The sequence below is a fragment of the Manis pentadactyla genome, chromosome 2 (genome assembly GCF_030020395.1).
Source record: "Manis pentadactyla isolate mManPen7 chromosome 2, mManPen7.hap1, whole genome shotgun sequence".
In the NCBI taxonomy this organism is placed as follows: domain Eukaryota; kingdom Metazoa; phylum Chordata; class Mammalia; order Pholidota; family Manidae; genus Manis; species Manis pentadactyla.
In genome coordinates, this window is record NC_080020.1 from 43,954,731 (window position 1) to 43,982,105 (window position 27,375).

Here is a 27,375-nt window from a genome sequence, read left to right on the forward strand (position 1 = left end):
TGGATGCTGGGGAACAAGAGGAGAGGTTTCTGCCCTTCCAGGAAGTGTGTAAGAGTGAAAGGGACAGAGCCAAACAAAGCCAACAAGTAAACAGGAGCATAATACTTAGAATTAAAAATTTTATCAAATATGATATGGAAACAAATAAGGAGCTGGGATTGAGAACAAGGTGCTATTAGCAGATGGCCTCTCTAAACCTTAAAGCATAAAGAGGAGTCAATACTGGAGGGTCAGAAGGAAACAATTGCAAAATGGTTGTTGGCTTGTGTTGGGAATGAAACAAGAATGAGGAAAGAGAAACTGGAGCTCAGAGGGCCTCACAGATCAGGGTCAGGAGGGTAGTGTTTCTTCCAGGACTCTAGGAAACCAAGGGAGGGTTTTAAGCTGGAAGATGACATGATCTGATTTACATCTGAAAAACGAAGTGTGTAGTGTACAGCTGTAGCGTGTAGAGTACGCACATCATAGGAGTATGCACAGTTTAGCAAATGAAAGCACAGGATCCCCAGTTAATTTGATTCTTAGATAAATAAAATTTTAATAAGAGCTGCAATGGGAAAAACAGGAAGGATACCACTGCAAGCAGCACAGGCCAGAGAGGTTGGTTTCCTAGACCAGGGCAAGGCAGCAGAGCTACAGGTGGGGAGTTTTATTACAAAAAGTTATATATAAGAATGGAAATATTTTTTTAAATTACATGAAATCTCAGACTTTAGCACTGGGCTTTCCATTATGTAGGCAAGTGAAACTGGAAGCAAACAAAATGTAGGAAACAGAAGAAACCAAGGCCTAAATTACAAAGAATTTGAAGCTGGAATATCCATCTCTTCCATCCCACCTCTGAAAATCAAGCAGACCTGGGGAGTCTGTCTGCTGCTTCTCCAGGGGGTCTTCACCCCAAATACTTTGCTCTCTTACATAGAAATTAGGTGGACCTAATTTATGCCTGGAAATATATATATATATACATATATATATATAATGACTAAATTCTGAAAGCAGCAGCCAAAATAAGTTTCAACCATGGTCACGCATTTGAGACTAGTAGAAGACGCCCAGTGAGGCTGTTAAATCAATGTTCCTAAGTATGGTCCATAGTACAGCTTGGTTAAAATGTTAGGAAGAAGGATTAAAAATGCAAATTTAGGGAGCCCTGCCTTTTACTAAACTGTCTAAATCCAAGTCTTTTGGGGCAGGCCCTGGAATCTGCATTTTTCACAAACTTCCTAAATAATTGTTGTGCATCTTGAAGTCTGAGAAGCTCTGCCTTAAAGTGACTCATGTTATACCAGGCTATGCCCTGGGGAGTGTAAAACACAGAGAAGAGAGTTGGGACAACAGTTACAGCTGGGCCACAAAAGTAACACAAAGAAATGAAATCATACCCAGAGATAATCATTCTTAATATTTTTATGTCTATTCTTCCAAACTTGCTTTTAGGCACATACACTTTATTTTTCATTAAACAAGGTGAGGACACACTTATATTCTATTTTGATTGACTTCATGAGTATAATATATTTTTTTCATAAAGACACTCATTTTTCATGCAAGACTGGCTGATGAGAGTGAGGTGCGGGGGTTGGGGGCAATGCCTAGAGGGAAACTCCTCTGATCAGGATCTATGTCTTTAATAAACAAAGGAAGTATTGTTGGGGGATGGAGGGCTGACGTGAAAGAATTAGAAACATATTTTATTTTGATACAGAGGTTTTCTCTGATTGGTGGATCTCCAGAAATAACTTGTGTCATGAATATGCCTTGCTGGATGAAGAAAGCATTTTCTAAAAGCCAAATGCAAAGAGTTTTCAGACAAACAGGCATCACAAGCAACTGTCAAAGATAGCACCATGTTGAATATTGTCAGCTTTTGTCCATCTGCTTTCTCAAAGACTTAACTTCTTTCTTGAATTACAGGAATGTTGAAGGAAGAAGGGAGACAAATTCTGGCACAGTAAGTGTATGTATTTTATTATTTTGGACATCAAGTTGGAAAACCTCAGTATTCTCTTGGCTTCCATGTCTATTCAACCTACAAGCTTTCACACTGTTTTGCTTTTCATGGATGAAGTGTTTTGGGCATCGGGTTGCCAGTTTAGCAAATAAAAGCACGGGATTCCCAGTTAATTTGATTCTTAGACAAATAAAATTTTAGTATGTGTCATACAATATTCAGGATATATTTCCAGTAAAAAATTACCTATTGTTTACCCAAAATTCAAATTTATCTAGATGTCCTATATTTTATCTGGCAATTCTATTTGAGTAGCTTCCTATTTCAGAGGGAAATGTTGGTACAGAACCGTAATTTCCTTTCTCTGCAGCTGTACTGAGATACAGTTGACATAGAATACTGTGTACATTTAAGGTGTACAATGTGATGATTTGATACAGGCATATACTGTGAAATGTTAACCACAATAAAGTTAGTTAGCACATCCTTAACTTCACATGATTAGCATTTTGTTGTAGTGGTGGTGGTGAGAACATTAAAGCTCTACTGTAATAGCAACTTCCAGGTATACAATACAATACTGTTAACTATAGTCACCGTGCTGTGTATTAGATACTTGGAATGTACCCATCTTAGAACTGAAAGTGTGTACCCCTTGACCAACATCTTCCCATTCCTCCCACCTCTCAGTGGCAGGTAACCCCCATTCTACAGTGTTATTCTATGAGTTCAACGATTTTAGATTACACCCTAAGTGAGCCCATAGAGTATGTGACTTTCTCTGTTGGACTTAATTTCACTTAGCACAGTGTCCTCGAGGTCATTCCCTGTTGTCCTAAATGGCCGAATTTCCTTCTTTTACGTAATTTCTTAATTGGAAGTGAAAAACGTTTCAGTTAACACAGAGAGTAATGTGAATTTTTGTTAATAACATCTTTCTATAGTTCAGAAATGTTTATTCTGGGGAAAAAGAAAATGAATTTGTCCAATTTAACATCAGCTACATGAAGAAGGCAGTGAGCAGGGAAACCAACTTTCAGTCTGGAACACTGGCTGAAATCCCACTACTTCTTGCTTTCTTGATGTGACTGGCGCTGGGGAAAGCAGTGGTTGTTCTTATGCATGGGGCTTTTTTGATCTTTTGGACACTGGTCTTGCTCTGCAGGTAATGATCCATGCATGTGCTCATTACCTCCCAAATTTGTGTACATAGAGCTATATTCAGAAGGGAGCTGATGCTCCAGCAAGAAGCAGGTCCCTAGGCACAGAGACCAGCACTCTTAATTGATAATGAGCCAGGAGAGGATGGGAATGGGAGCTCTGAGAGCAAGTGGAAGTGAGATAATTTACTTAATTTGTTTTCCTGGAAATGAAGACTTTATGTCAAGAATTCCTAATAAAACTAACTGAGGCACTCACACCCGGCTCCATAAAATGCTTAATCACCTTGTTGTTCTGTAAGAGCTTTTCTCTTTATGGGAGAATTTACCAGCTTTCTAATCTCCTTTATTTGATTAACATTAGAATCAACAACTGCAACCTGTGTTGAGTTCCGGTAAAGCATGGCAAAACTTATTAAGGAAGATAGATTTTTTTTAGGGCCCCATTTATAACAATCTCAAGCCTTAAGTAGCAGATCATGCTTTTAAAGTTTCATTTCTTTTGGGATAAAAAAAAAAGGACCTATAGTGACTTAAGGAGGAAAAACACTACAATAAACAGTTATCATTACTCTGAGACATTTTTGCAGAGGAAAAATATGTTATTAAAACCAATTTTTTTCTGAGTTCAGATCTCTTTTTTCCTCTTACAACACTATTTAAAGAAAAACAAAATTGATCATTCTTAAAAAAAAAAAAGGGCTTAATGATGACCATTTCCAAATTACAATAGTGTGAATCTACTTATAAGAAGTAATCAGAACTCTGGAAGGGTGGAAGGTTTTTAGATTCTATCGAAAGTCCTCTGAGCAGAATCCTAGCAGGTATCTAAGCAGAGTCATGTCCTGTGGACCCTATGAATGGTTTCAGTATGTCTGGGACAATAGGGTCCCAGAGACACTACATCCTACCAAGCCCTGACCCCCATCAGCACTTGCTTTTCAGGATTCTTAGTCTTATGCTATCTCAACCCATCTACATTTTTCATACCACTTCTCTTAAACACCTTAAATTCTCCTGCTGTTGTCTATGGGGAGTTTCTAAACACATATCTGGAATCATGCAAATCTGAGGTGAAGCTTTCACAAGTCTGCATCGGTATATGGGGAGATAAAAAAGGACACATCCAGTAGTAGTTTTCTTAAACTAGTCTTATTAGTATGACCTTCCTTTTTCTTTTTTCCCTCTTTTTTGATGTTCAATTAGCTCTGCCTTTATTTTTTTTCTGCTAATGTCCTTAATTAAGAAAATAAATATCCCTCACCCTATGTTGTTCACTCCATATTTGTATGCTTTCTGTGCATTAGTACTCGTGTGTTTAAGTTCAATGATCTGTGAAGCCCCAAACATTACAGAGCCATGGTGTACTTGTTTACTATTTCAAGAGATGGTATCCTGGTCTTGGAGACACCTTGGTATGAGAAAAGAGCAGAAGGCTCTGGAGTTGCACAGACAGGATCTGAATCTGGTTCTTGTACCCCTGAGCAGGTAGCAAGTTCTCTGGGCTCAAGCTTGTTTTCCATATAAGTGGGTCAATTACAGCTCTTCAGAGAGTTGTCAGAAAATGAATGCTTCTAACATAATGTGTGCTACACAGTGAGTGCTAAAAGAATCTTTGTTCCCAACCTTCTGTGTCCCTTTGGCCTCCTTACTCAGCACTCGAAGAATTAGATGAAAAATGCTCAGTGCATATATCAGGAATAAGAAAATGAAGATTCTGACACCAGTAAGTGTCCACAGTGAGAATGTTGACAGAGGAAAGCACTGGCAGAGAGACTGGTATGAAACTCAAGAGTTGGGTAGAGTTAATTCAGGAAGACTTTCTCCAGGATTGAGGTGAGTTTTGTAAGGCACCCAGAGCACAAGGAAAATGAAGGATTCTTAGAAAGGAATGGTATATTGGACAGAAAAGTGTGGGACATATCCCATTAGGGATATGAGAGAGATTTTTAAATGGCACACAGACATTAAACAGTGTGTAATCTGAAGGAGAGTTATTCCCCTTCCAACTCTTTCAACTCTTCTGATTGCATCAAGAAGAGAGTCTCAACTTGTTCTAGACTTTAACACTTCTCTAACACGTAATCCATTTTAACAAAGGATCAGGCTGCAGGATCACAGCCATCAGGAGGCAAGACTACTTAGATAATTAAAAATAGTTTAACTTTCACTTTTTATTTTTCTTATTACTTTTTGTTTATGCTTTATTCCATTTGCATTGGTGACAGAAAGATTTTTAAGCAGATTTAAATTTTAAAGAGAAGTAAATTTAAAATATTAAGGTAATTATAATGTAGATGGTACACAAGGCTAACCATAATAACCGTGGCCCTATAACAAATGTAATTCTGGAAACACTGATCAAGGCCCATCCCTCTCATAAGGAAACAAATGAGGAAACTGAGGTTCAGAGAAAGAAGGTACTGTTTTCTAAGATTACACAGCTAGCTCTCCTGGGAACCAAAGCTCAGTTCTCCTATGCTTCCCCCACCCGCACATCTCTCCATGCATCAGAGAACAAATGGTACAGTGCTGAAAGGAAAGTAACTGGACATAAAATAACAGACTACGTGCTGTCCTTTGTCAGGAAGGGACTGGTTCAAGAGAGGAGCCATAGAGAAGGCAAAGACTTGTACAGAACCTGTTTAGGGGTCTGTGCTCCTCATCTAAGGCAATTCCCAAGAACAGCGAGAGAAGTCTGAGTTGGCCTCAGAGGTTGTAGTGGCAGTGTTTCCTCTTGGAATCCAGTAAGAGTGGCTTGAACCCCTGCTTCCCCACTTGGTAAGGAATCAGTGTACATCTTGCAACTCATCTGTAAAAACCTTTAGGAATATTGCCTAACGTTTATTGGGCACATTATCCACCAAGCCCCTTTGATGCATTATGTCAACCCCCAAAAGAACACTAGAAGGCAGTTATTAATATCTCATTTGGACTTCGAATGATTAAAGTGCTTACCAGCATCTCTAGAGCTAAACAAGGGCTGGATTGGATTCAAACACAAGCAGTTTCAGTCCAGAGTCTGGCCTTAACCACACTCCCTCGCTGTGAAAATTAAATGCAGAGAAGGGTTGTAAAACACCCTGCGCAGTGCTTGGCACCTGGAAGGTAAACCGTCGGCACCTTCCTCACCCTCCCTCTCTGCCGCGCACCAGTGCCAGTCACTTTCAGCCCGGCATCCAGAACCTTCTGACTACAACTCCCAGGATGCACCAGGAGGAGAGGCTGGCCAATGAGGAAGCGCGTCCTCTCTTCCTCTGCCAGTTCGCCTCATCCAGCGGTAGAGCTTCGTTGACGGTGGGCAGGTGCGACCTGACAGAATCGGGGTTTTGGACAGGACGGGTTTACTCGGTTTCAAATAATCCTATTCCGGTTTGAGGAGCGGGGAAAGGTGTGAAGACGGTTGAAATTTCCAGGCTGCCTCAGGCTTCATCTTCAGCCGCCGAGATGTTTTCCAGCCCCCAGGGTCCTGGGGCTACTCCTGGGCTTCGTGGGGCCAAAGGGGCTAGCTGGCCCTGTGGGCCTGGGCAGGCCAGTGGTCTTCCGAAGGCCAGGGCCACGTTGCACGCCTTTGACGTTGTCCTGATTCGGGTTGGGAGCGTGAGGACTGTGAAAGCTTGCAGGCTGCCTTCGGCTTCATCTGTAGGCACCAAGTGGCGGTTTGGCCAAGTGGCCACACCCGCAGCCCTCGAAGCCCTGGGTGGGCCAGGAAGGAGGGGTTAGCTTTTAGAAGGAAAACTGCAATGGCTCCTCAGGGGGAGGGCCTGAGCCGCGCCTCCCGGCCCCCAAGCTGGGCGTTAGTGCCTCGCTTGCAGCGGTGCTTTTGGTCTGCGCAGTCTTGACTTCAGATCCCCGCCTTCCCTTTGCTCGCAGAGCCTGGTCACCACTTCTCACCTCTGGATAACTAGATCCCAGCTTTCTTGGGCATTTCTCTATCCGTTTAGATTCCACATCCCTCTGAGTTTTTCAATTTTTATTTATTTACATTTATCCCACATTTTTAAAGTTCTTTAATTCCACCATCCCCCCTCTTTTATTTTTTATATTTCCTTTCCCCTCAAATCTCAAACCTTTTGATTTGCAGTACCCAGTAAGATAGCTTCCATTCCCTTTTGAGCACGTAGGGTCTTGCAGTTGGATGCAAAGTATATTTTATTCATTGTCTGGAAAACAAATTTTTTATTTCCTTTACAGTGGCTCAGGAGTGAGTGAGTGAAATAGGATAAACTACCCCCGACTCAGGAAAAGGCAGAGGCAAGAAACTGACTTAAAGGTTAGTTTGTTTTCATTATTTTGGACTAGCAGACCCATAACTACCCACCTTACACATTGCTAGAGTTCTGTATGCTAATTGTGGTTTATTTTTTCCAGTCATTTTGAGAGGTTTGAATATCTTAGGTTAGTTTCTAGAGAAACACCTCTTTACATTTGTATTTGATACAGTCAGTTAAGTATATGTACTGTATATAAAACATAGTCATGTGTTGATTTAAACATTTCAGTTAACCAAAATTATTAAAATGTGTGTTGCCCCTTTCAAACAATAAGGCTTCTCTCTCACTTACCAACTTTACATTTCCCTGTATGGCCCCGGAAGATGACTGGTTAGCCAGAGATGGGTAAGATTCCTCAAGAGAGGAACAACCTAAGACAGGCACAGTCACAGGGGGGCCATCAGGTGAGAAATTGGGGATCAACAGAGGTGAGGCTTAGAACCTCACCCCCCCTGTTCTGAGAGAAATCTTCTGCATACGTGGATGTCTTATTGCCCTTGTCTGGCTTGGATTAACACATAGTCTACAGGCACACACCTGATCATCTACATTTGCTCTCTTACAACACTAAACTATGTTTTCTTCCTTTATCTTGTTTCTACCTACCACTTCAGCATTTTATTAAAAATAATAATAATAGAGAAATGTGGTATCCACATATAAATCAAGTATAAAAATCAAATGAGTATTCATATTTGAACTGACTGTTTATAGTTCATAATGCCTGAGCAAAACCAAAAGTTTCTGTGATGACTGCCCTTGTACTGTTCACCATGTAAGAACTTATTCACTATGTAAGAATTTGTTCTCCATGTAAGAACTTGTTCGTTATGCTTCAGAAGATTGGAGACTGACGAAAATTAGGCTTGGGGTGGATTAATGATTGTGCATTGAGCATTGACTCCCCTATACAGAATTTTATTGTTGTTAACAACCATTTGATCAATAAATATGAGAGATGCCCTCACAAAAAAAAAAAGTACACACTTCCAATTGTAAAATAAATAGGTAACCGGGATGTAATGTATAGCATAAGGAATATAGTCAAAATATTGTAACAACTTGGTATGGTGATAGCTGGTACCTAGAATTATCATGTATATAAATGTTGAATCACTGTGTTGTACACCTGAAACTAATGTAATGTAATACTGTGTGTCAACTACCCTTCAATAAAAAATAATTATCTACAAAAAAAAAAAAAAATGTGTGTTGCCCTAACTCCCAAAGCTGAATACAAGTGGCCATTTTGTTATCCTCTTAGCATGTGAATTATGACTGAATCTTACCTTAAGTTTTACTATGAACCTGAATTGTATATGGACCTTGTTATTCAATAATAAGTTAGAAAAAGATGCTGAGTTACATAAAATTAGAGGTCTTACAGCATTGCTTAATTGTAAGGTAATTTATTAGTACTGAGGCTTTCCAAAAAGGGAATATCTGCATTTCCATTGTAAGGGCCCCATCTTGTGGATATAGTTTGAAGAAGAAATCTCAGTCTAATAATTCCAGGTGGAGGTGTTTACAGTTGGAAAATATCAGCATAACAATGTTATGATTTTCTTTTTAGAAATACTGAAAAATTTAAGTATTTTCAAACTACACATAAATAGTTCTGACTTCCATTTTGTTTCTCTTTTAAAATCAGATGTTTAAGAATAATGTTGCAGACCATAAGCTAAAAATGGAAACTCTGATTAAAAACATTAGCACTATTTCTTTGGAGTTGAAGAAGTTGAAAGGTAAGTATGGAACCACTAAATTAAAATGTTTCCATGCCATTATTATAAATAGTAGAGCCAATTTGTGCTTCTGCTGGGAAACAAAGGAATCTTACCCACTAATTAATGGGTTTCTCTATTTCTTAAGTAATGTTTATGCTGTAATATGAACTAAGTCTTTAGAAATGACTTATGTTTGAGCACTGACCTTGGAGCTAGCAGACTTGAATCTCCATCTCTCACTCTAACAAACTTATGATGTTTTCTAACTAACCTGTCCATGTTCCCTTCCTTCCCTTCAGTAAACTGTTCACATTCTGCAAACTTCACTGCCTTTGTCCATTAATCCTTACTAAGCCCCTAAAGTTCCTTACAAAGTAAAAAGTATAAGTTGTTTGATTCTGTGAGTTATGGGTTCTTCATTTTAATCAGGTTCAAAGAGTAGGATTAGACCTTATAGGTCATGATATTTAGTCATTTATCTCACAGACATATTGTTATTTTATCCCAGGCATGTAAAAAATTTCCATGATTGAATATTTCTAGGGATGGTCTGTCCCTTACCAAATGTTTGCTACATTGGAGAACTCCCCTTCTCACCAGTCAACCCATTCCATTTAGACAGTTTCTCCATATAGACAAGATGAGATCCGTTCCTCCCTTTCACCTACAGATCCTGTTTCTAAACATGAAACTAAATGAGTATGTAGTTCTTCTTATGAATTAATTCAGAGTTTTAGAAACTTCTGTGGGTTGCAGGTTTTTTCTGTTTTTCTGCTCAGTTCACTCTCAGTCTTATAGTCATTACCTACAGATGTGGCCATATACAGACGCTCTCTCTGTCTGTGTCTCTTTGTAAAAGTCTCCAGCACATTTTCCCTTTCCTTCATTGGCCATATTTGCAACACATTCATATGCCCACAGCAGCCACTGTCAAGGGGAATGGGACTGCTGAGACCAGTTTGGACCAGGCAGGACTTACTGCTGGAGGCCGGGAGAGGATCACCTCAAATGGAATCAAGCAGTGCCATAAAGAAGAAGAGGGGAGTGGTTGTTAGTTAGGCCCAAAAAGTGAGTGTCCACTAGGTGTTTCCTACATGTTCTCCCTAAGGCAGCATTTTCCAGACTTTGATCTGCGAACCCTGCTTTCTTGAGATTGATAATATGCAGTAAAAATGGAGTTGAGGTTCTTATGGTCAGATGAAAGTTTGGGAAGTACTTTATGCCATCCATGTATTTCTTTCACAAATTCATAGTACCTATTAAAGGCTCTGAGGAGTCTGATGTAAAGAAATCTGGTTAGCTTTAGTTAATTCATCTTCTCAAAACCAATCTTAACACTATGGTAAGAAGGCAAGGATTATATTTCTAAAATGTAAATCTGCTGAAAACCCTCATTGGTTCACCATTGTCCTCAGAATAAAGGCCAGACCTCCTAGAAAGGACTGTAAGACATTTGAACTATTTGCAAATCTACACATATTCTCCTTTTTGTGTCTGTGCCTTAATACATGCATCTTTTGAAATGCCCACTGCCACACCCCCACCTCCACCCAACCAGGTTAACTGCTACTTATTAGTCAAGGTTAGTTATACTGGGAAACTTTTTTTAAGCCAGTATGTTATCTCTTACACCTTTTCATGTCACCTATCACACTGTGCTGTAATTGCATGTTTACGTACTTTTCCTGTCATTGCATAACTGTAAGCATGTAACACAGTGCCTTGATATAATATGTCCTTGGAAAATGTTTAGTAAGTGAATAATTGCTCTGATGCTTACACTCATTTAAAACTATTAGAAAACCTTTAGACTTCTCCCAAACTTGATTATCTAACTGTTGCAGTTTGGGGATTATTCTTTCATGAAGTAAAATTATAATAATACATGTGATGGATATATTCCTGAAAAGTGGTGGGGTATGGCAGGCAGTAAGGATGCCAGGGACTTGGAGAGCTAGGCCAGGAGGGTAGACTTCTGGTGAACATGAAAGATGAATTGAACACTCCTTTTACCCCACTTCCTCCCCAAAATCATGTCAATAGCTAACCCTTACACTGCATTACCATAATCTGTATACTCTTCCAGGGGCTGTGCATGAATAGAGTCAATTGTCAAAACAACCCTATGAGGTAGAAAATATTACTGTTGGCATTTGCAGACAGGCATAGAGAGGTTAACCAGCTTTCCCAAGGTCACTCAACTAGTCATTGGGAGAACTAGGATTTAAATTTAAAGTGATTTAAAAGAGACAAAAATCCACAAGATAAAGAGTTCTCAAAAGAGTTAACAACAAAACAGAAGGCAAATGGAAGCAAGCAGGGCAGTCTGAATACTGAAGCCCAAAAATCTAAACCGTGAGCTGGCAGGGTAGAGCCAACAAATAGCCCCGAAGACTTAATACACGCTGACACCAGAATCTTCTGGAAATGGGGGTAAAGTTGAGGCTAAGAATAGGAAGACTGGTTAGATGTTTGTTTAAGGAGTTGTAGACCCCTGGGGTCTCTTCCCTACTCTCCATAACTGGGTAACTGTTCCTCCTCTATGACAAAAGGCTTGAGGTTTATTCCCTGAGAGAATCTCTGGCCTGGAGCCACCAGCCACAAGTGGAGGCAGAGAATACTGTGCTAAGCATAAGTGTATTAAGAAACAGTAAACATGTATTTTAAGACACCCCCACCCCCTGACTTTCTTTTCCCACTTGGCTACAAAATATTGGCAGCCAGATTTATATCCTCAAGCAGGTGTTGTTGTTGTTTTTTTTCAGGAATCTGACCAACCTAAGAAAAAGATACCTACTGATATCAGTATCAGACCTAAAGATACTGATAACAGGGGTTACCTGAGCAAAACACCCAGCCAGATCACCCCACAGTGTAGACTACCATGGTGATAGAGCTTCTGATTGTCTTTTTAGTGCCACAGATGTAAAATATGAGCAAACTATGTTACAACAGATTTTTGAGGAAAATAACTAATATGAAAAGAAGAAACAAACCCAATAAATAGATTCAATCAATGAAGAAGCAGGAATTATGAAAGGAGATGAAAACTCTAAGAAACTATCATTGATATCTACAGAGAAGTAGCTATCTAAGAGAATATGCCACGTCCATGAAAAGGAACTTGATACTGTAAAAAAAAAAAAAAAAAAAAAAGAATAGAGAACAAAAGGGATTCCTTGGAAATTAAAAGTGTACCGAACAGAAATAAATTCTGTAGAAGAGTTTAAAGATAAAATTAAGAAAACACCTTAGGGGGCAAAAAAAACAGAGATGAAAAGTTTTAGGGAGGAAAAATTACAAGATCAGTGAAGGAGTCCAGCATCCAATAAATAGGAGTGTTAGAAAGAAAGAACACAGACAATGGGAAGAAATTCTGTAAGAAATGATCTCAGAAAAATTTTCAGATCAGAAGGATATTAGTTTGTACAATGAGAGAACCCAACACAATGGATGGAAATAGACCTCGAAGTACAATACTGTGAAATTTCAGAACACGGAAGAACAGAAAACTCCTTAAAGCTTCTAAAGAGAAACAATGATTAAGAATTAAAATCATAAGAATATCCTTAATAGTAGTACTGATAGCTAGAAGAAAATGCAGTGATACCTCTGGAAATCTGAGGAAACATGGTTTCCAACTTAGAATTCTGTAGTCATTGGTGTAGAGAGATAAGTTTTCAGACATGTAATTTTTCCCTCTCAGGAAGTTACTGCAGCTCTATTCCACCAAACAAAGGAACAGATCAAAAATAGAAAGACAGGAGATTTTAGAAAAAGAATACTCCACACAAGGGAGGAGTGAAGGAAGTGTAGGATAAAGGTGAAGGGAGTATGAAGACAGGAGCTGTACAGCAGTCCCTGAGAGGAATCAGTCTTCAAGTAGACAGTGTAGAGCAGACTAGAGTAGTAGACCAGAAGACTCTAGGACAGGAGAGACTTTCAATAATAGACAAGATCAAGCACTATCTGCAATGGGGAGATTTGTGATATTTTCATGATAATTAAGCAACAAAAAAAGGAAACAATTATTAACTGTGGTTGTTGGGGAAGCTTGCAGAAAGGGAAATGTCATGAGACAACTGTGAAGAATATATTATCAGAAAATTTTAAACATTAAATACAGGGCTAGCAAAAATCATACTCAAGTATATTGGAGTGAGGGGAAGTTGAAAAGAGCTCCCTCTTAACCTTCTAGTCAGAGACAGATAAACAATACCTAAAATTGAAAAGTAAAATAAAATATGCATGCCATTTAGAGATATGGAGGTAAATATTAACACAGGCCCCACCCCCAAGAAAAACTCAACACAAACACAAAACAACAAAAGCAACAAAAACAAAAGGAGTGAAAAAAGTTAAAAGTGGTTGCCTCTGGGAGATAGAAACTGCTATTTTTTGTAACATACCTTATAGACCTATTTGATTCTCTATATTATGTGCATGTCCAACAGATAAAAATAGTAAGTTTGAAAAAAAAATAGTGTAAATCAAGTTTGTATAAAAAAAAAGTTACAGCTTACTAAGACAGCTGGCAAGTTGGCCTAAAGAGCCCTTCTGGTTAATTTGCTTGTCATGCTTACTTTGTGGTACATAAGTCAAAATGGGACATACCAAAATTGTGGTTTGATCAATAATCAGGAGAAAACTAAATTAAGAATTAGGAAATAGCTACTGAAAGTAATAATAGCTGTCTGTGACATATGTGGTACAATATAGTGTTTTCTATTATTTTTTACACAGAACTCTCCCAGCTACTACTTTGTGACCTTACTCTACATTTTAATCATCCTGTGAAGGCAGATGACTTCAAGGAAACAGAAGAGATAAACCCCATCTTTGAAGAGTCTAGAGTATCAGATCTATCACTTGCTTCTAACAGCTTTTCTATCTAATTTCTTATTTGTTGTAAATTTATAACTATTTATTTTTGAATTACATCTCTGGGAGAATTGAGTTTACTAATATATTTTAAATGATAACAAAAATAAAAATATGAGGAGATGTAAATAATCATGTCATGCTCTTGAAGGCTCTTTTATTGTTGTTTTAATGTTTCAAAAAATGACTAATTTATTTCACTAATGGCCAGGAAATTGTCTGTGGGGTACTGCTCACCCTTTACCTTATGCTTAAATTTGCCTGAGGTTGAAAGAGAGTTACTAAATGTTAAGTGGATGGTGTGCATTTATGTTAGTCAGATCTCTTCTGGTACCAAGTGCAAACAATACTGTAAGCTAGCTGAAGCATTTACTGGGTCGTGTGACCCAGTCCACCATTGGGGTAGATTTCAGGATGCCACTACTTCAACAAATGTCTCCATCCTGGTTCTGTTTCTGTGCATTGGCCTTGTCCTCTCCTGTTATAGACTTGCTTCCTACATAGAGCAGACAGAAGTGGGTAGAAGGATGGCAGTCGACAACTCCAGGTGTAGAGCATACCTCTTGGGGACTCAGAGAAAAGAGAGATTCTCTTTCAGCCTCTGCATTTCAACATTCCGGGGAAGGACCCTGATACTAGCCCAGCTCGCTGAGACACTGTGATGGGTGAGGTGCTAAGCAACTGTGTTTGGTGAGGCTGGGATCATATGCCCGGTCTGTGGCCAAAGGCGGGAAGGTTCCATCAAAAGAATGGAGTTGCCATGGCCTGAAGAAAGGGAGAAAGAATGCTAGTCATAGAAACATCAGATACTCACTGATTTCAGTCATAGCGGCAGAATAGCTTTTTGTTTTAGGATACCTTTATCTTAAAATGAATTTTTGTCCTTTTCTACCAAAAGAGACTTAAAATAATTTTTGATTTGCCTTGCAAACAGAGTTCACTACAAAGTAGCTGCTCTGAAATCTATCTGGTTCTTCATTTTAGGTAGTTTTGAACATAAAGGAGATAATACCATGAAGCAGGACACAAGGCCCACTTTCTCCATCATAGAACTTGGAGTGTCTGCTATCCTCACTCCCCAGCAACTCACCCATGTTTAAGGAAGAACAGGCACTGTGCAAATGCTTGGGAATATGCTGTTAAATAGACATGAAAATGAATGCAGACTTTTCAGCTTCAGAATTCCCAAGTTCTGGACCCTAAATTAGATTCTCTAAAAGTTTCCACATACTCGATATCTTAGCAAATCATCAGTTTTAATCCAGTGACTTCCAAGACCCCTTCCAATGTTCTATTAGTTAGCTCATGAAAATGAAGATGAAAAATACCCTTTGTTGCTCAGAAAACTTGTAAATTAAGCAGAGAAGCCCCCAATTTTTGTTGTTAGTAAAGTTTGTGAATAACCAAGGCTCCCAAGGGGAAAATTTATACAGCTGAATGCCTGGTCTTTGTTTTGCTAAATGCCCACTACTTTTTGTTAAGACAGATAGTAAGCAGAAGGAAAGAGCTGAATTGCTTCAAAGAATCTATAAAACCTTTTGTGGAAGTATGAGAAGGGCTTCATGGCACTTGTCAGGGGAATAAAAAGAGATAGAAGAAGGTATCTAGTATGAAAATCTGGTCAAATTTGTCTGCATGTATGCATTGCTCTTCATCTTCCCAAGAAGACTTTGGTAAAACCTGCATCACTTGAAAATACTTACGGAGTTGGGTAGGAGGGTAGAGAAAGTCGGATGTGGGTATTGGGATATGAACCGAAATCCAGGTGTATTTGACACCAAAGCCTCATCTCTAAATTTGAAATGTTTTCTTTTGGTATTTGTAGCTGAGATTTGCTTTAAAACAAAAACAGTATGTACTAAACAATAAAGTCAATAAAGTTGTTTTAGGAACCCAGAGGTAAAGCAAAAGGCAAATTAATTTTAATCCTAGGAAGTTATCCCATCATTCATTTATCTTTTCATAAAAAAGTATACAAAAACTCCCCCAGCAAAAAAACACCAAGTAAAGAACAAGATCGTTTTGAACTCTCTTAAATTATTACTGCTACGAAAGTGAATTTTTGTTATTTTCAAGTTATACATATAAAAGTGATGATCACCTCTGACTGACAAAGGTTTGGCTATAAAAAAAAATCAGTTTTATGTGATACCAAAAACTATTACGGTTTCAGTGTTTCTAAAATTGCCCCAAATTATTTCTGTAGCTGTGCTAAACAGTGCTTTGAAATGGGTATTCAAAAATACACATTTAAAAAAATGAATATTCTAGTGCCTTACTAGATTTCAAGTGTGAACATTATTACTCATGCACTTTACAAACAATGAAGAAGAATAAATAAATTATGGGATATTTGACAGTCTTCATTTCAAACACATTTCTATGCAAAAGGACAAAACCCTTGTGTTCATGTTGAAAGGTTAGACTTGGTCCTGTGTGTCTGTCCATTCACCAAAGTTGACTGATCTTCCCATGCTGGCAACAGAGGCAGGAGGAAGGTTCATTTGCCTGGTTAACTTGCTAGAGAAAACCTGCAGAATGAGTTAATGTGCACTGGTATCTGGACCCTCGGTTTTTCCCGTCAATGAGCAGAAGTGGCATTTTCCTGAAGTAGTCGATTATATCTGACACAGACAAAAAGTCCTGAAAGATTCAAGATGGGGAGATAAATCAAAACTGGAATAGGTAGCATGAATTTCACCCTCAGTTTTTTTATCTGTATAATACCCTACATTTTCAAGTTATGAGAATTGTGGGAAAATATATAAAATCCGGCAAATATTTTAATTACTTCTATAGAACTTTGAAAAAATAATTCTTTCACAAATCATAGACAAAAGACAAAAAGTATATATATATATATATATGTATGTATCTATAGGTAATACACACATATGTTTTCTTAACTTGATGGGGGTGACATAAATTAGATATAGGGGGTCTAATTATAGTACCCTTGCCTTAGGATTTGTACCCTTGCTCTATTTGTGGGTTTGGTTTTGGTTTCTTTATCCTTACTTCACCCTTATTCACCAACAACAGTGTGAGAATGCATAAGGAGTCAGGAGGTCAGCCAGCACCCCTGTGTCTGGAGCCGATATCTGTAGCATGGCACAATAGTTCTTTCACAGTTTCTCTGCTGGGTCCCCATTGCCACCTCCACACTCGCAGTGGCTCTGCAGCCGAGCCTTTGCATCCATTGCCTGGATCACCCTATCCCTGATGGCCAGGCTGGGGAAAACCCCATCCGTCCTTCTAGACATGGATCAAAGTCACCCAAGTACCCCCAGACAGGGTTCTGCATTTCCTTAAAGACTACTCCGGCCTCCATCCAGAGCAGCTGCACTGTGTGGTGTACCTGTGCATTTCCACACTAGATAACAGAGATCCTGGGGGGCACACATCTCTGCTTCCATGGGACTATGCAGCTCTATCCACACTGAACCCAGTGACTCAAAAATTTGACCAAAACCGTGTGTTTTTTTCTACTTATTTACATGATCAGAACTTAAAAATTTGTGGAGTGAGGTGGAAGAAATGGGTGAGTTGTTTCTCATTCTGGAAATGCTTGATTTGGCTGATTCTCCTAAAATCCTCAACTTAAAGAACGTGTTTGAACATTGAGTTTAGCTATTAGTTTCCTTTACAAAAAGCAGGCTTTCTTTGATTACTAGTTCTCATTACCACCAAAAAGTGGCTAGCATTAACACTGGGTGAACAGATGAAAATTTCTTTGGCAAGTAAGAAATGAGCCAACATGTCTAAATAATCACCACAACAATAATTCTATTTTTTTTCCTTTTCTAGATGACAATTTAAGATACATCTTCATAAAATGCTGCAATATTTAAAATTATGTCATAGAAGTGTATGTTGAAGGGGCTTACCTTTGACACCATCTAACTGGATTTTTTTTTAATTTAAATGTAACTTCTAAAAATTTTAGAAGTTATTCATATGATTTTAGACTATTTGGAATAAGACACATAAGAAATATTCTGTGGCAGTGGTAGCAACTGTTAACATTTCCTGTATTTCCTTCCAGTAAATGAAGGACTTCCCCAATGTGAATTAACTCTGAAGCTGACATACAGAACAGACTCCCAAAAAATATTACAGCAAAGTTCTACGTAGGCATGTATGCAGAGAGGCACAAATAGAGAATCTGGGGAGATTTTGCCACTAGATGTCCTTACCTCTTTCCCTCGGAGTCCAGTTCCCAACAAGTAAACTTGGCTTTCCTCCTGGTAGCGGATCTGGATGTTGTAAACTTTATCTTTGTACAACACCATGAGGACATACGGATTGGTTATTGTCTTTTTAGAGCTGTCTCTAACTAGAAAAGTGCCATCCTAAAAGGATAAATTCTGGTTATTATGGGAGCAGTGAAAGTCAATACTGTTGCCTGTAAAAACAGTAGCTAAGCCTCCAGGGATCTGGAAACCTACCAGTTGACAAGGAGTGAACATTTAGCTCCCCAAACAGCCACTGTGTCTTGTCACGGATTTCTTGGTGGTCAAGAAAGAGGCAGCAGGAATTGTGTCGGACAAATTTACAATTTTCAGCGACCTCTTTCAAGCCACTTAATGAAAAAGGAATCCCTTTTTCAGTAATAAAACAAATAATTGGTGGTTGAGTGAACACAGAGCCGGGCAAAATAAGGACTTTATTGGTTTACTGAAGATGTTTCATCATACTCCTGAAAGTTAATTCCCTAACTCTTTCTTTCTACAGTGAGACTCAGAAAACATCCCAATGCCTATTAAACTCACCTGTTTTAAAACCTTGTTCTCTCTAGCAAGACTGGCCCATCATCAAACAACTGAACAAAATCAAATGTGGTCCATTTGTGCTATCACCCTTTTATTCTGGTATTTACTAAAATAATGTGATTTGTACTGCTCTTTAAAATTTCATTACTTAAATTATTGTTATATAATATTAATGCTATAAATATCTAATATTAAAGTAGCATTAGCAAGGCTCCATGCTTTTAAACCACCCCCTCCTCCATTGCTTTAAATAGCCATCAATCTGAAATAATGGATTTCCTTTGTTCTTTTTATTCCATGTTAATTGAGTAAATTCCAGTCAAAACATATCTGTTGAACAAATGTACCTGTGGATCAGTGATTACAGACTTGGCTTGACGTTAGGATCTGGAGTTTTGAAGATGCCCAGGGCGCCCACATAGCACCCCAACTAGTTAAGTTAGAATCACTCCAAGTAAGACCCAAGAATCAGAATTTTATAAAGCTCCCCAGCTAATTTAAGTTTGCACCTAAGGTTGAGAACTACTGTTGTAGACTTGAGATGTGAAAGATTAAGGATCTTTGCTTTCCCCTCTCTTAAATGTAGATTTAAAGTTAAGATGCAGCACTGGACCGCAGGAAATCTGGTTAAAGACAGCGAGAAATTTCTAGGGGAGAGGCAAAAATGTTGCTGCTATCTCTCTCTCTGATATGGGCCCCTTCACATCCATGTGGATGGCAACATGTGTATTGAGAGGAAGACAGAACTGGTAAGAGGCTGGAAATTTGGGGAGAAAGAGTCTCCTTTTGACCCTGTAAGATTCCTATAACAAGACAGGCCCTCTTGTTAATAAAATCTCCTAAGATTCTGCCAGCCAAATGACTGCCTTAATTTAGATCATACCCAGGATCCAAGGAATCACTGCCATGCATGCTGGTAGATGTAAAGCTGGCACTAATGGGTCCCCTCGGTATTGCAGCATGAACAGCATGTGGCAGAATTCCTAACCCCGTAATTGGCATTCAGTAAAAGTCAGTCCCTTTTCCTCCTTCCATGCGTATTTATAACCACTTAAAAATAAACTTTAGCACAGTACCTGGTTTATCTTTCTAAGAGCAGCTTCTGCCTCTGGTCGAGTAATATAAGAAACATACCACTCTTCATTTAATGAATTCTGAAAAGGTAAATTTTTAAAACTGAATACATTTTGCAGTTACATATGGAAGTGAAAAGAAAAGCCTGCAAGTAATCATTTTCATAAATTATCCCCTTAATTCTATGAGGTTTGAAACATTTGTCTTCTTAATTTGAATATAGAACCATTTAGGTGGGCTAAAGAGAAGCTATTTTGCTTGAACAACTTTTTATCATGACACCAGTTCAAAGATAAAGGTAGCTGTGAATAAGCATTCCATATATAATGGAACCTCTAATCAAGAAAGATAAAGATGTAATAATTTATTCAGTTCAGTATAATAATATACTTAATGAAAAACCTGAGTTAATGAAGTTAAGTGACATTTTCAAGGTCATAAGCTAGAAAACAAATGAAAACTAGAATTATTTTCTTGTTAAATGCAAAACGCACATTTGCCATTGGAAGACTTTGAAAGAACACTAAGGAAAAATGACATTATTTTTCATCTGGATCCTCCCTTTAATTTTTTCACTAAAAAAAATAAGGCTAATAGAAGATAATAGTATTCAGTGGGAGTTTCTGATGATTCATTTGCTGGGAAAAAGTAAAATAAAATTAAAACATGTTTTATTACCTCTTCTTCCCCAGGGGATGCTGGCCGGGGTTTGTTTGGAACTGGCAAAGAAAAGTTCCTGCCTTCAGGTCTGGGAGATGTTCTGTTGCTAGGCCCTTCAAAAGTAGAGCATTTTGTAAGTTAATGGCTATTTTTCAGTTCTGTCATGACATATTTTCCCCACAAAATGCCCTTGCAATTGTCCCCAACAATTAACATTTCAAGAAACCATAGTTTCAAAAATAATTTTCGCCTGTTCAAAACCATAAGGGCTGCTCAGACATTATTCTTTACCCATACCAGTGAAATTTTGAGAGCAGTACCACAAATTTGAGTGATTTATTAAATGTACATGTTACATAATATAAAGGAACTAGATCTGTTACAGCAGGGACAAGAACCCAGGAGAACAAACTGTTACAGGTTTACAGGTAGAGTTTGTTCTCCTGGGTCCTTGTCCCCTCCATAACAGATCCATTGATGAAAAAGTCACAGTCATTTTGCTGTGATCCTCAAAAAGAATATTCAAGAGAGAGATCTTCCATGACTCCTGCATACCCAGAATGGATTCCCAATCACTGATGTGATGACAGTGCAATTATAAAGATAATTATGTTCTCGTTTATTACAAAAAGAAATGTAAATTACCCAAGACATAGTGAGATCACCTCAAGAATATTGCTAGCTTTTGGAACCAGCGTTTGCTACCTACTGTTCTTTACCAAATTTCTGAAAGAGGTAGAACTATTCAGTTTGCATAGAAGACCCTACTAACCAGCACTTGGGACTCAGTTCTCTAACACTTCTTTTTCTTGTCAACAGTTCCCTAACACTTTCCAAGAATGCCTTTCCTAAGCCCCGGAAAGGTTTGATTGTGTTGATTTGTAATTGCCAAGGCTGTTTCCTGTGTGCCAGAACAGCTGTTAAGAACTGAAAAATTCTGAGTTGAATGTTCTTCTAATTATTCATGAATCATTCATTTGTTTATTCAACAAGTGTTTATTCAGCACTCTTCTGTCCAGACCTTCAGTTAGGCATCCGTGTAGGCTGCCTTTAATCCTCACAGCAACCCCACAAGGTGGGTGTTACCTCTGTTGGAATATGAGGAAACAAAGGCTCAGAGAATCTAAAATCACGTGCTCTTAGTGGCAGGGCCTTGACTTGATCCTGTGGTTCCCAAACATTACTCTGCCAAGTAAGAATCCTTGGGGACTCTGAAACACCCAGACTCAGGAATCTGCATTTAACAAGCACTGCAGCTGATTCTGCCCCAGGGTTGTCACTCAACCTACCGTACACCACAAATGGCAAACTACCTGGTCCATTCCACTGGGAGAAGAGAGTTACTTGGGAAAGGCTGAGGTCCCCTGAGCCCTGTCACCAAGATTATTTAAGATGGCATTCTCTGTTTCTAAATAAGCAGATCAGGCTGGCCGGAGCGGCTGATCTTCCTTACGGCTCCTAGTGCCTGAACAGGCCTTCTCTATCGCCATCTTTGCAGTCCAACACAGCACGCACTTTTATAATGTTTGTTGAATGAATGAAATCTAACCATATAGGAAAGTAATATAACCAAGGCCTATTCTGAATGGCTGTTTTAGAATTGAGGAATTATTCTTTTTTGCTTCTGTACCTGCAGACCAGCACCATAAAGTCAGTACTCATGACAGATAATATTCTACTTTTTATTGCAGTCAGCTACCATCCTTAATATCTAGATCTTCAGGGAAGCTGGGACAGGTTTTTGGACAATACACAGCATACCCTTTATCTTTCTGACACTGGAGCAACCAGTAGAGAGAACTGACGACCAGGTGGCTTGATAGTTTTAGGGGAAAAAGGATCAATTTTGATTAAGGTAGTATTCCAAAAAATAATTATCCAACTATGTATATTAATAGTCTCCATCACCAGTCCATAAAACTAGGGGTCTATGGAACTTACTTTGGGAAATATTGCAAGAGTTAAGTGTCTGGAGCTCAGATGTCTGCAGGGGCTGTTAAGTAGCACAATGTGGGTTCACAAAGCACAGTGAGTTGTGGACACTGTGGAAAATTGAGGGATATGGAGGGAACTGTGGAAACTATATAGTGAATATGGACCCTAAACCCTCAAATGCTTAGGAAACATTGAAAACTTAGTGCATTTCATTGGTGTCAGCAGTGGAATCTCACACATATGTGGGATGAAGTAGCCAACTGAATGTAATAGATGTACTCCTGAAAAAAAATGCTTACTCAAGCAGTAATTCAAACTTAGTAAAAAAACATAGTTTTCTATTTATAACATACATGGGTGTTCCTGCACGTGTACCATGACTGCAAATGAGAGTGTTTTGTTTGTTCCTCACAGCATTTTTAAAAATTTTAAATCAACCTTTAAGAAACAGGTAATTTCACATTAAAAGCCATATTTCCAGTTTTGATTGAAAAAAATCAGAAAATCTGGCAAAACTAGGCCAGTTTCCTGACATGAGAAAAAATCTGTTTATTTTTAACCATATAGGAAAAAAACCATTCCATAGTTATTAGACAGTCATTCAACAAACATTTTAAACAAAGCTAAACATGTGCCAGTCACTTGAAAGTTTTTAAGGATAAAATAAACACTATCTAGTCCTACTAGAGACCTTTGTTGCTACTCAAAGTGACCCTTGGACCAACAGTGTCACCATCATGTGGGAACTTACTGGAAATGCAGTAGCTCAGGCCCCACCCTGCCACACTGATTCAGAATCTATATTTTAACCCAAATCCCAGGTAATCTATAGGCACATTAAAGTTTGAAAATACTCTCAGCAAGCACTTATTATGGGCACCCAGAGGTCTTAAAAATTATAGGTCCTCACTCAGCTTATTTACTCAATCAGAATCTTGGGGGTTGGGGGTCTCTTAATCTGTATTTTAAACATTGTCCTCAACTTGCAACTCAAGGATAGATTCCTTATATAAACCTAAAACTACAGAGAAAGCCAAGCGTAATTCTGAGCACCATATAAAAATAGCAGGGAGGAAAAGCTCTGTGTGGGAAGATAAAGACCCAGGCTGCCTGAGGAGGGTGTGTGTACGTGTGTGTGTGTGTGTGTGTGTGTGTGTGTGTGTGTGTGTGTGTGTGGTGTTTTAGGTAGTATCCTGTCATTACAACAGCCCTTGACACACTGCAGAAACTAAATTAAGTGCTGAATAAGTAAGTCAGTTGCTTTTAGGAATCAACAAAACCTTTCCCAAAAGACTTAGGGACAGTTGGTAATCCAGTCGGGAAGGCGTGTTGCCTGGAGTAGGTCCTAGAGCGCAGAGTACAAACCTTGAGAGAAGTATGAAGGCAGGGAGGCACTCTGTGGAAAGCTACTGTTACTGTGGAGACAGAGAAAACAGTGGATTTTAAGTGGGGTTGGGTATAGGGGCCAGATGGGCCGACCAGGTTAGGGAAGCCAGACTGCAAATGCTGCTTCCTTTGTTATTTCTTCCCATCTGCTCCCTGAACCCATGGGAGCTAGGCAAAGTGAAGGAACCCCCAGAACATACTTTACTACTGTCCCAAGACGGACCCAAACCCTCAAGTCTGACAGGCTTCACAAGCCAAAACACCAGAAACAGCAAAACACTATGTAAAGGGGATTTAAAAGGTATTTTTGAAAGTTGGTTGCAGTTTAAGGCCTCTGAGTTTGAAGAACCACAGAGTTCTCTTTGTGGGAGAGAATTTCTCTTTAGGTTAGGAAAATATATAAATGGGCATATTGTTTGGGAATAGTGAGTCCCCAGGGCCTAATGGTCCATGAGGAGGGTAGGGCGGGCAAGAAACCCACAGAGAGCTGGGTGGTGCTGCAGCAGACAGGAGCAGCGTCTATAGGGACTGGGGTTGGGAGGGAGGACCGTGGGGGCCCTGAAGTGCTGTCTGCTCCATGCTGAGCAGCAGTTCCCCCACCCATTAGCCCCAAAGTCTGCTCAGTTCAGCAGTCTTACTGACTGGTATTTAGCAAGAATGAAGGACAGGACCAGGGCCCAGTGTAGATACAGCAGCCTGAGAACTGGCAGCTGGAAGAACAAGAAGTAAGCAGAAACCCAGAGCAAGAGGCACACAGAGAAAATGAAAAAAACAGAATCCTCCCAGATATCTGGCGGGGGTGGAGGGGTCATGCTGGTTGTTGAGTTTTCTACTGTATTTAGGGAGGGGACTGGGCCTTTCCCTTTCCTAAGTAAAGGACAGGGTGAACCCAAAGGGCTAGATGCCATGGAGGACACTAGGGGGCAGCCTGGGGGCTTGTCTAGGGAGAACTGGCCTGAGTCTTTGTCCTGTTTTTGCCTCTGCCTCTGACTGGGCCCTGAGGAAACACTAGTCCTATTGAGAAAGCAGACCTGCTAGAGACAGAGACCACGCAGTGAATATTGGCGTCTGCTCAGTTCAAGGTACACTTTCTTGGTCCTCCCATCCAAGATCAGGATGAACTCCAAGTACTTAGATTAAGAGGGTTTCTTGAGTGTTTGTTTGTTTTAACTCACAAAGTGAAAACATTTCCCGTTAGCTGCCAACGGGTCCTTTCCGACCGGGCTGACCAGGGGGCAGTCGGTTCTGCACTCCCTCAGCCACGACCACAGAGACGCAGAGGATGGCAGCGGATTAACAATTGTGGTTCTTTATGCTCAGCTTGGTTTTGCTTCTTAAGACCCCAGATGTTCTGACCATACTACCACTGGCTCATTTCTTTCTTCCTCAACCCACTGACATCAGCTCAGTCTCAGTAGACCCAGACATTGTGTTAAGTTAGAACCGAATGACTGCTCCACAGACCTTTCTGAGAATGCTCCAGGAGTGTGAGACAATGGGAGGGAGTGCTTGGGTGATGGCTTGGTAGATCTTGAAGGGAAAGTATTAGAGCTCATGGACAGCAGTGCTGGCTGGGGCAAAGGTCTCTGATGCCCTGGGTTGGGTGGGGGTAAAAAAAATAAGTCAGGTTGTCAAGATCCCAGTGTCATAAGAACATTCCAGAACTGCTCCCTAGTTAGAAATAGCTAGTCTAAAGGGATATGCAAAAGTCCAAAAGATCAACTATAGTTAGGAAATGGTAGGATGGGGTCCCACCCCAAGGTTTTTCAAGACAATTTTAAATACATTTTAAAGTGCTGCCATTCTATATCATTCTCTATAAGACACATTAATTTTATTTTTCCATTTTTGAAATGCTAACTTGGCAGAAAATTGTCAATTGGAAACCATTTGAATTTCAGAAATGATTCACAGTTTTGTTTTATGAAAGCCAAATGTGCTATTTCATTCATTCACAGTTAGTGATCTTTTACCCACATGTGTTAGCATAAATATTAGGAATTTTCTATAAAACTTTACATATAATTTAAAATTTTACTATACTATTAAGGAGTTTGCACTGTTATGCATGAACTTAACAGTTCTCTTGGTAACCCAGCTGATTAATTCCATTTTATTATAGTTATACAGTATGCCAAATGATATGTCTACTTAATATTAATTTAATAATTATAATTGATTCTATGGGGTTTCTATACTAAATAATTCCATTTGAATGCCTGAGCAAAAAGTTAAGTAATATGTTATAAGAAAGCTTTTATGAACATACCATCGTCTTCATCCTGGTAAGGGGAAGAAAAAAAAGGATATTAACCTATCATCAAAACATAGCTCCTAAAAAAAGAATTGTATTACTCCATCATATAAATGCCTCTGTTTCTTTGGCAGTTGTATGTCTCCATAATAAATATTTTGTAGAGAACGGTAGAATTTGCTAAGTGGTTTATGATTTCTTAATACAAATAACATCTAAGGACACTCCAATCTGAGACACTCTGTATATACTTAGCATAAAATAGGTTCTGTGATGCCTAAAAGGGCCCAAAGATGTAATAATGATGACAATACCTACTATGTGCCCCACAGATTCATATACACTATTTCATCCAATTCTCCTAGCAACACTTCAAGAATTTAACATCCTCATTTTACAAATGGAAACATGTGGCCCCAGAAGAATTCTTAACTTGCCCGGGATTGCAGAAATGAACTCTACACCTCATCTGTCAGACTCAAAGCTCAAGTCTTTCCTGGGCTCAGCTTTGCAATGGCCATTCCTCTTAAAAGCAATCCCACTTTACTTATTTATAATGTGGTTTACAAGGCATGGCTACATCACTCAGCATATTTATCTCTATGGCAACCTTGTGAAACAAGGGACAGGTTATTTGCTCTATGTCTCAGATGAGAAATGATATTCAGAGAGGCAAGAATGATTTTGCCATTGACTAGCAGACAGGGCTGCCAACTTGGACTTGTTTTGTTGCACCGGCACCTTGGTGATTAAAAAGCACCTTCCTTGGAACATTGCAAGGGTTAAATTAGTTATTACATGTGACTGGTGTATGTGCTGTGCTTAGCAAAAGTTAGCTGTTGTGGGTTCTACCACTGAGACAAGGCAAGAAGGATCACAGCTGGAATCATTCATTCCAACTGACCAACTGCGAGTCTTAGCAAAGGGCTGTATAAATACAAGCATATGGGCTCAGGGAATCCCCATAATGAAATTTCTTTTCCACGCTGTTGCAAACCTGTCTTGTCCCCTCTGGCTTAAGAACATACGACTCCTAGATTCTCATGGCATGAGCCTCAACCCTACCATAGCCTTAGGAATGTGATGCTACCCTGGCTTTCAACCTTACCTCCTCCTTGCCCCTATAACTCTGTGGGCAAGCTGCTACCCTTGCTGTCTCCACAGGCTTGATGGGCACTGGCACCCACCTGCCTTTGCCCAGGACCTTTCTGAGGCTGGAATGCACCTTAGGGTGACTCTGTTTTGTGACCTCCCCATCATTCAATGACCATCACAAATCTCACCTCTAAGAAATCAGC

General features: G+C 39.3%; 2 protein-coding genes across 4 annotated transcripts in view; one reads left to right on the top strand and one right to left on the bottom strand.

The window, feature by feature from the left end:
• Positions 1-5,258: 5,258 nt before the first annotated feature.
• On the top strand, positions 5,259-15,763 carry C2H5orf58 (chromosome 2 C5orf58 homolog). Its single transcript, XM_036884721.2, has 4 exons — positions 5,259-6,419; positions 7,309-7,387; positions 9,040-9,133; positions 13,859-15,763. Exons 3-4 carry the CDS (start codon positions 9,040-9,042, stop codon positions 14,008-14,010), a joined length of 246 nt encoding a protein of 81 aa, XP_036740616.1. The 5' UTR covers positions 5,259-6,419; positions 7,309-7,387; the 3' UTR covers positions 14,011-15,763.
• Positions 15,764-15,896: 133 nt separating this feature from the next.
• The window catches only part of LCP2 (lymphocyte cytosolic protein 2), a 42,252-nt gene continuing 30,773 nt past the window's right edge, over positions 15,897-27,375 (bottom strand). For all 3 annotated transcript variants that reach the window (XM_057491670.1, XM_057491659.1, XM_057491667.1), the window contains 6 exons: positions 25,288-25,417; positions 23,803-23,852; positions 20,521-20,615; positions 19,845-19,922; positions 18,193-18,348; positions 15,897-16,639 (listed from right to left, as the gene is read on the bottom strand). In XM_057491670.1, the coding sequence (XP_057347653.1) occupies positions 16,517-16,639; positions 18,193-18,348; positions 19,845-19,922; positions 20,521-20,615; positions 23,803-23,852; positions 25,288-25,417 (632 nt within the window). In that variant the 3' untranslated portion in view covers positions 15,897-16,516. The remainder of the gene's footprint in view (positions 16,640-18,192; positions 18,349-19,844; positions 19,923-20,520; positions 20,616-23,802; positions 23,853-25,287; positions 25,418-27,375) is intronic.

Excerpts from the sequence above, each read along its gene's own strand:
- C2H5orf58 (XM_036884721.2), top strand. The coding sequence starts at position 9,040 with ATGTTTAAGAATAATGTTGCAGACCATAAGCTAAAAATGGAAACTCTG. Across the intron at positions 9,134-13,858 it reads GGAGTTGAAGAAGTTGAAAG|AACTCTCCCAGCTACTACTT; the intron begins GTAAGTATGGAA and ends TTTTTTACACAG.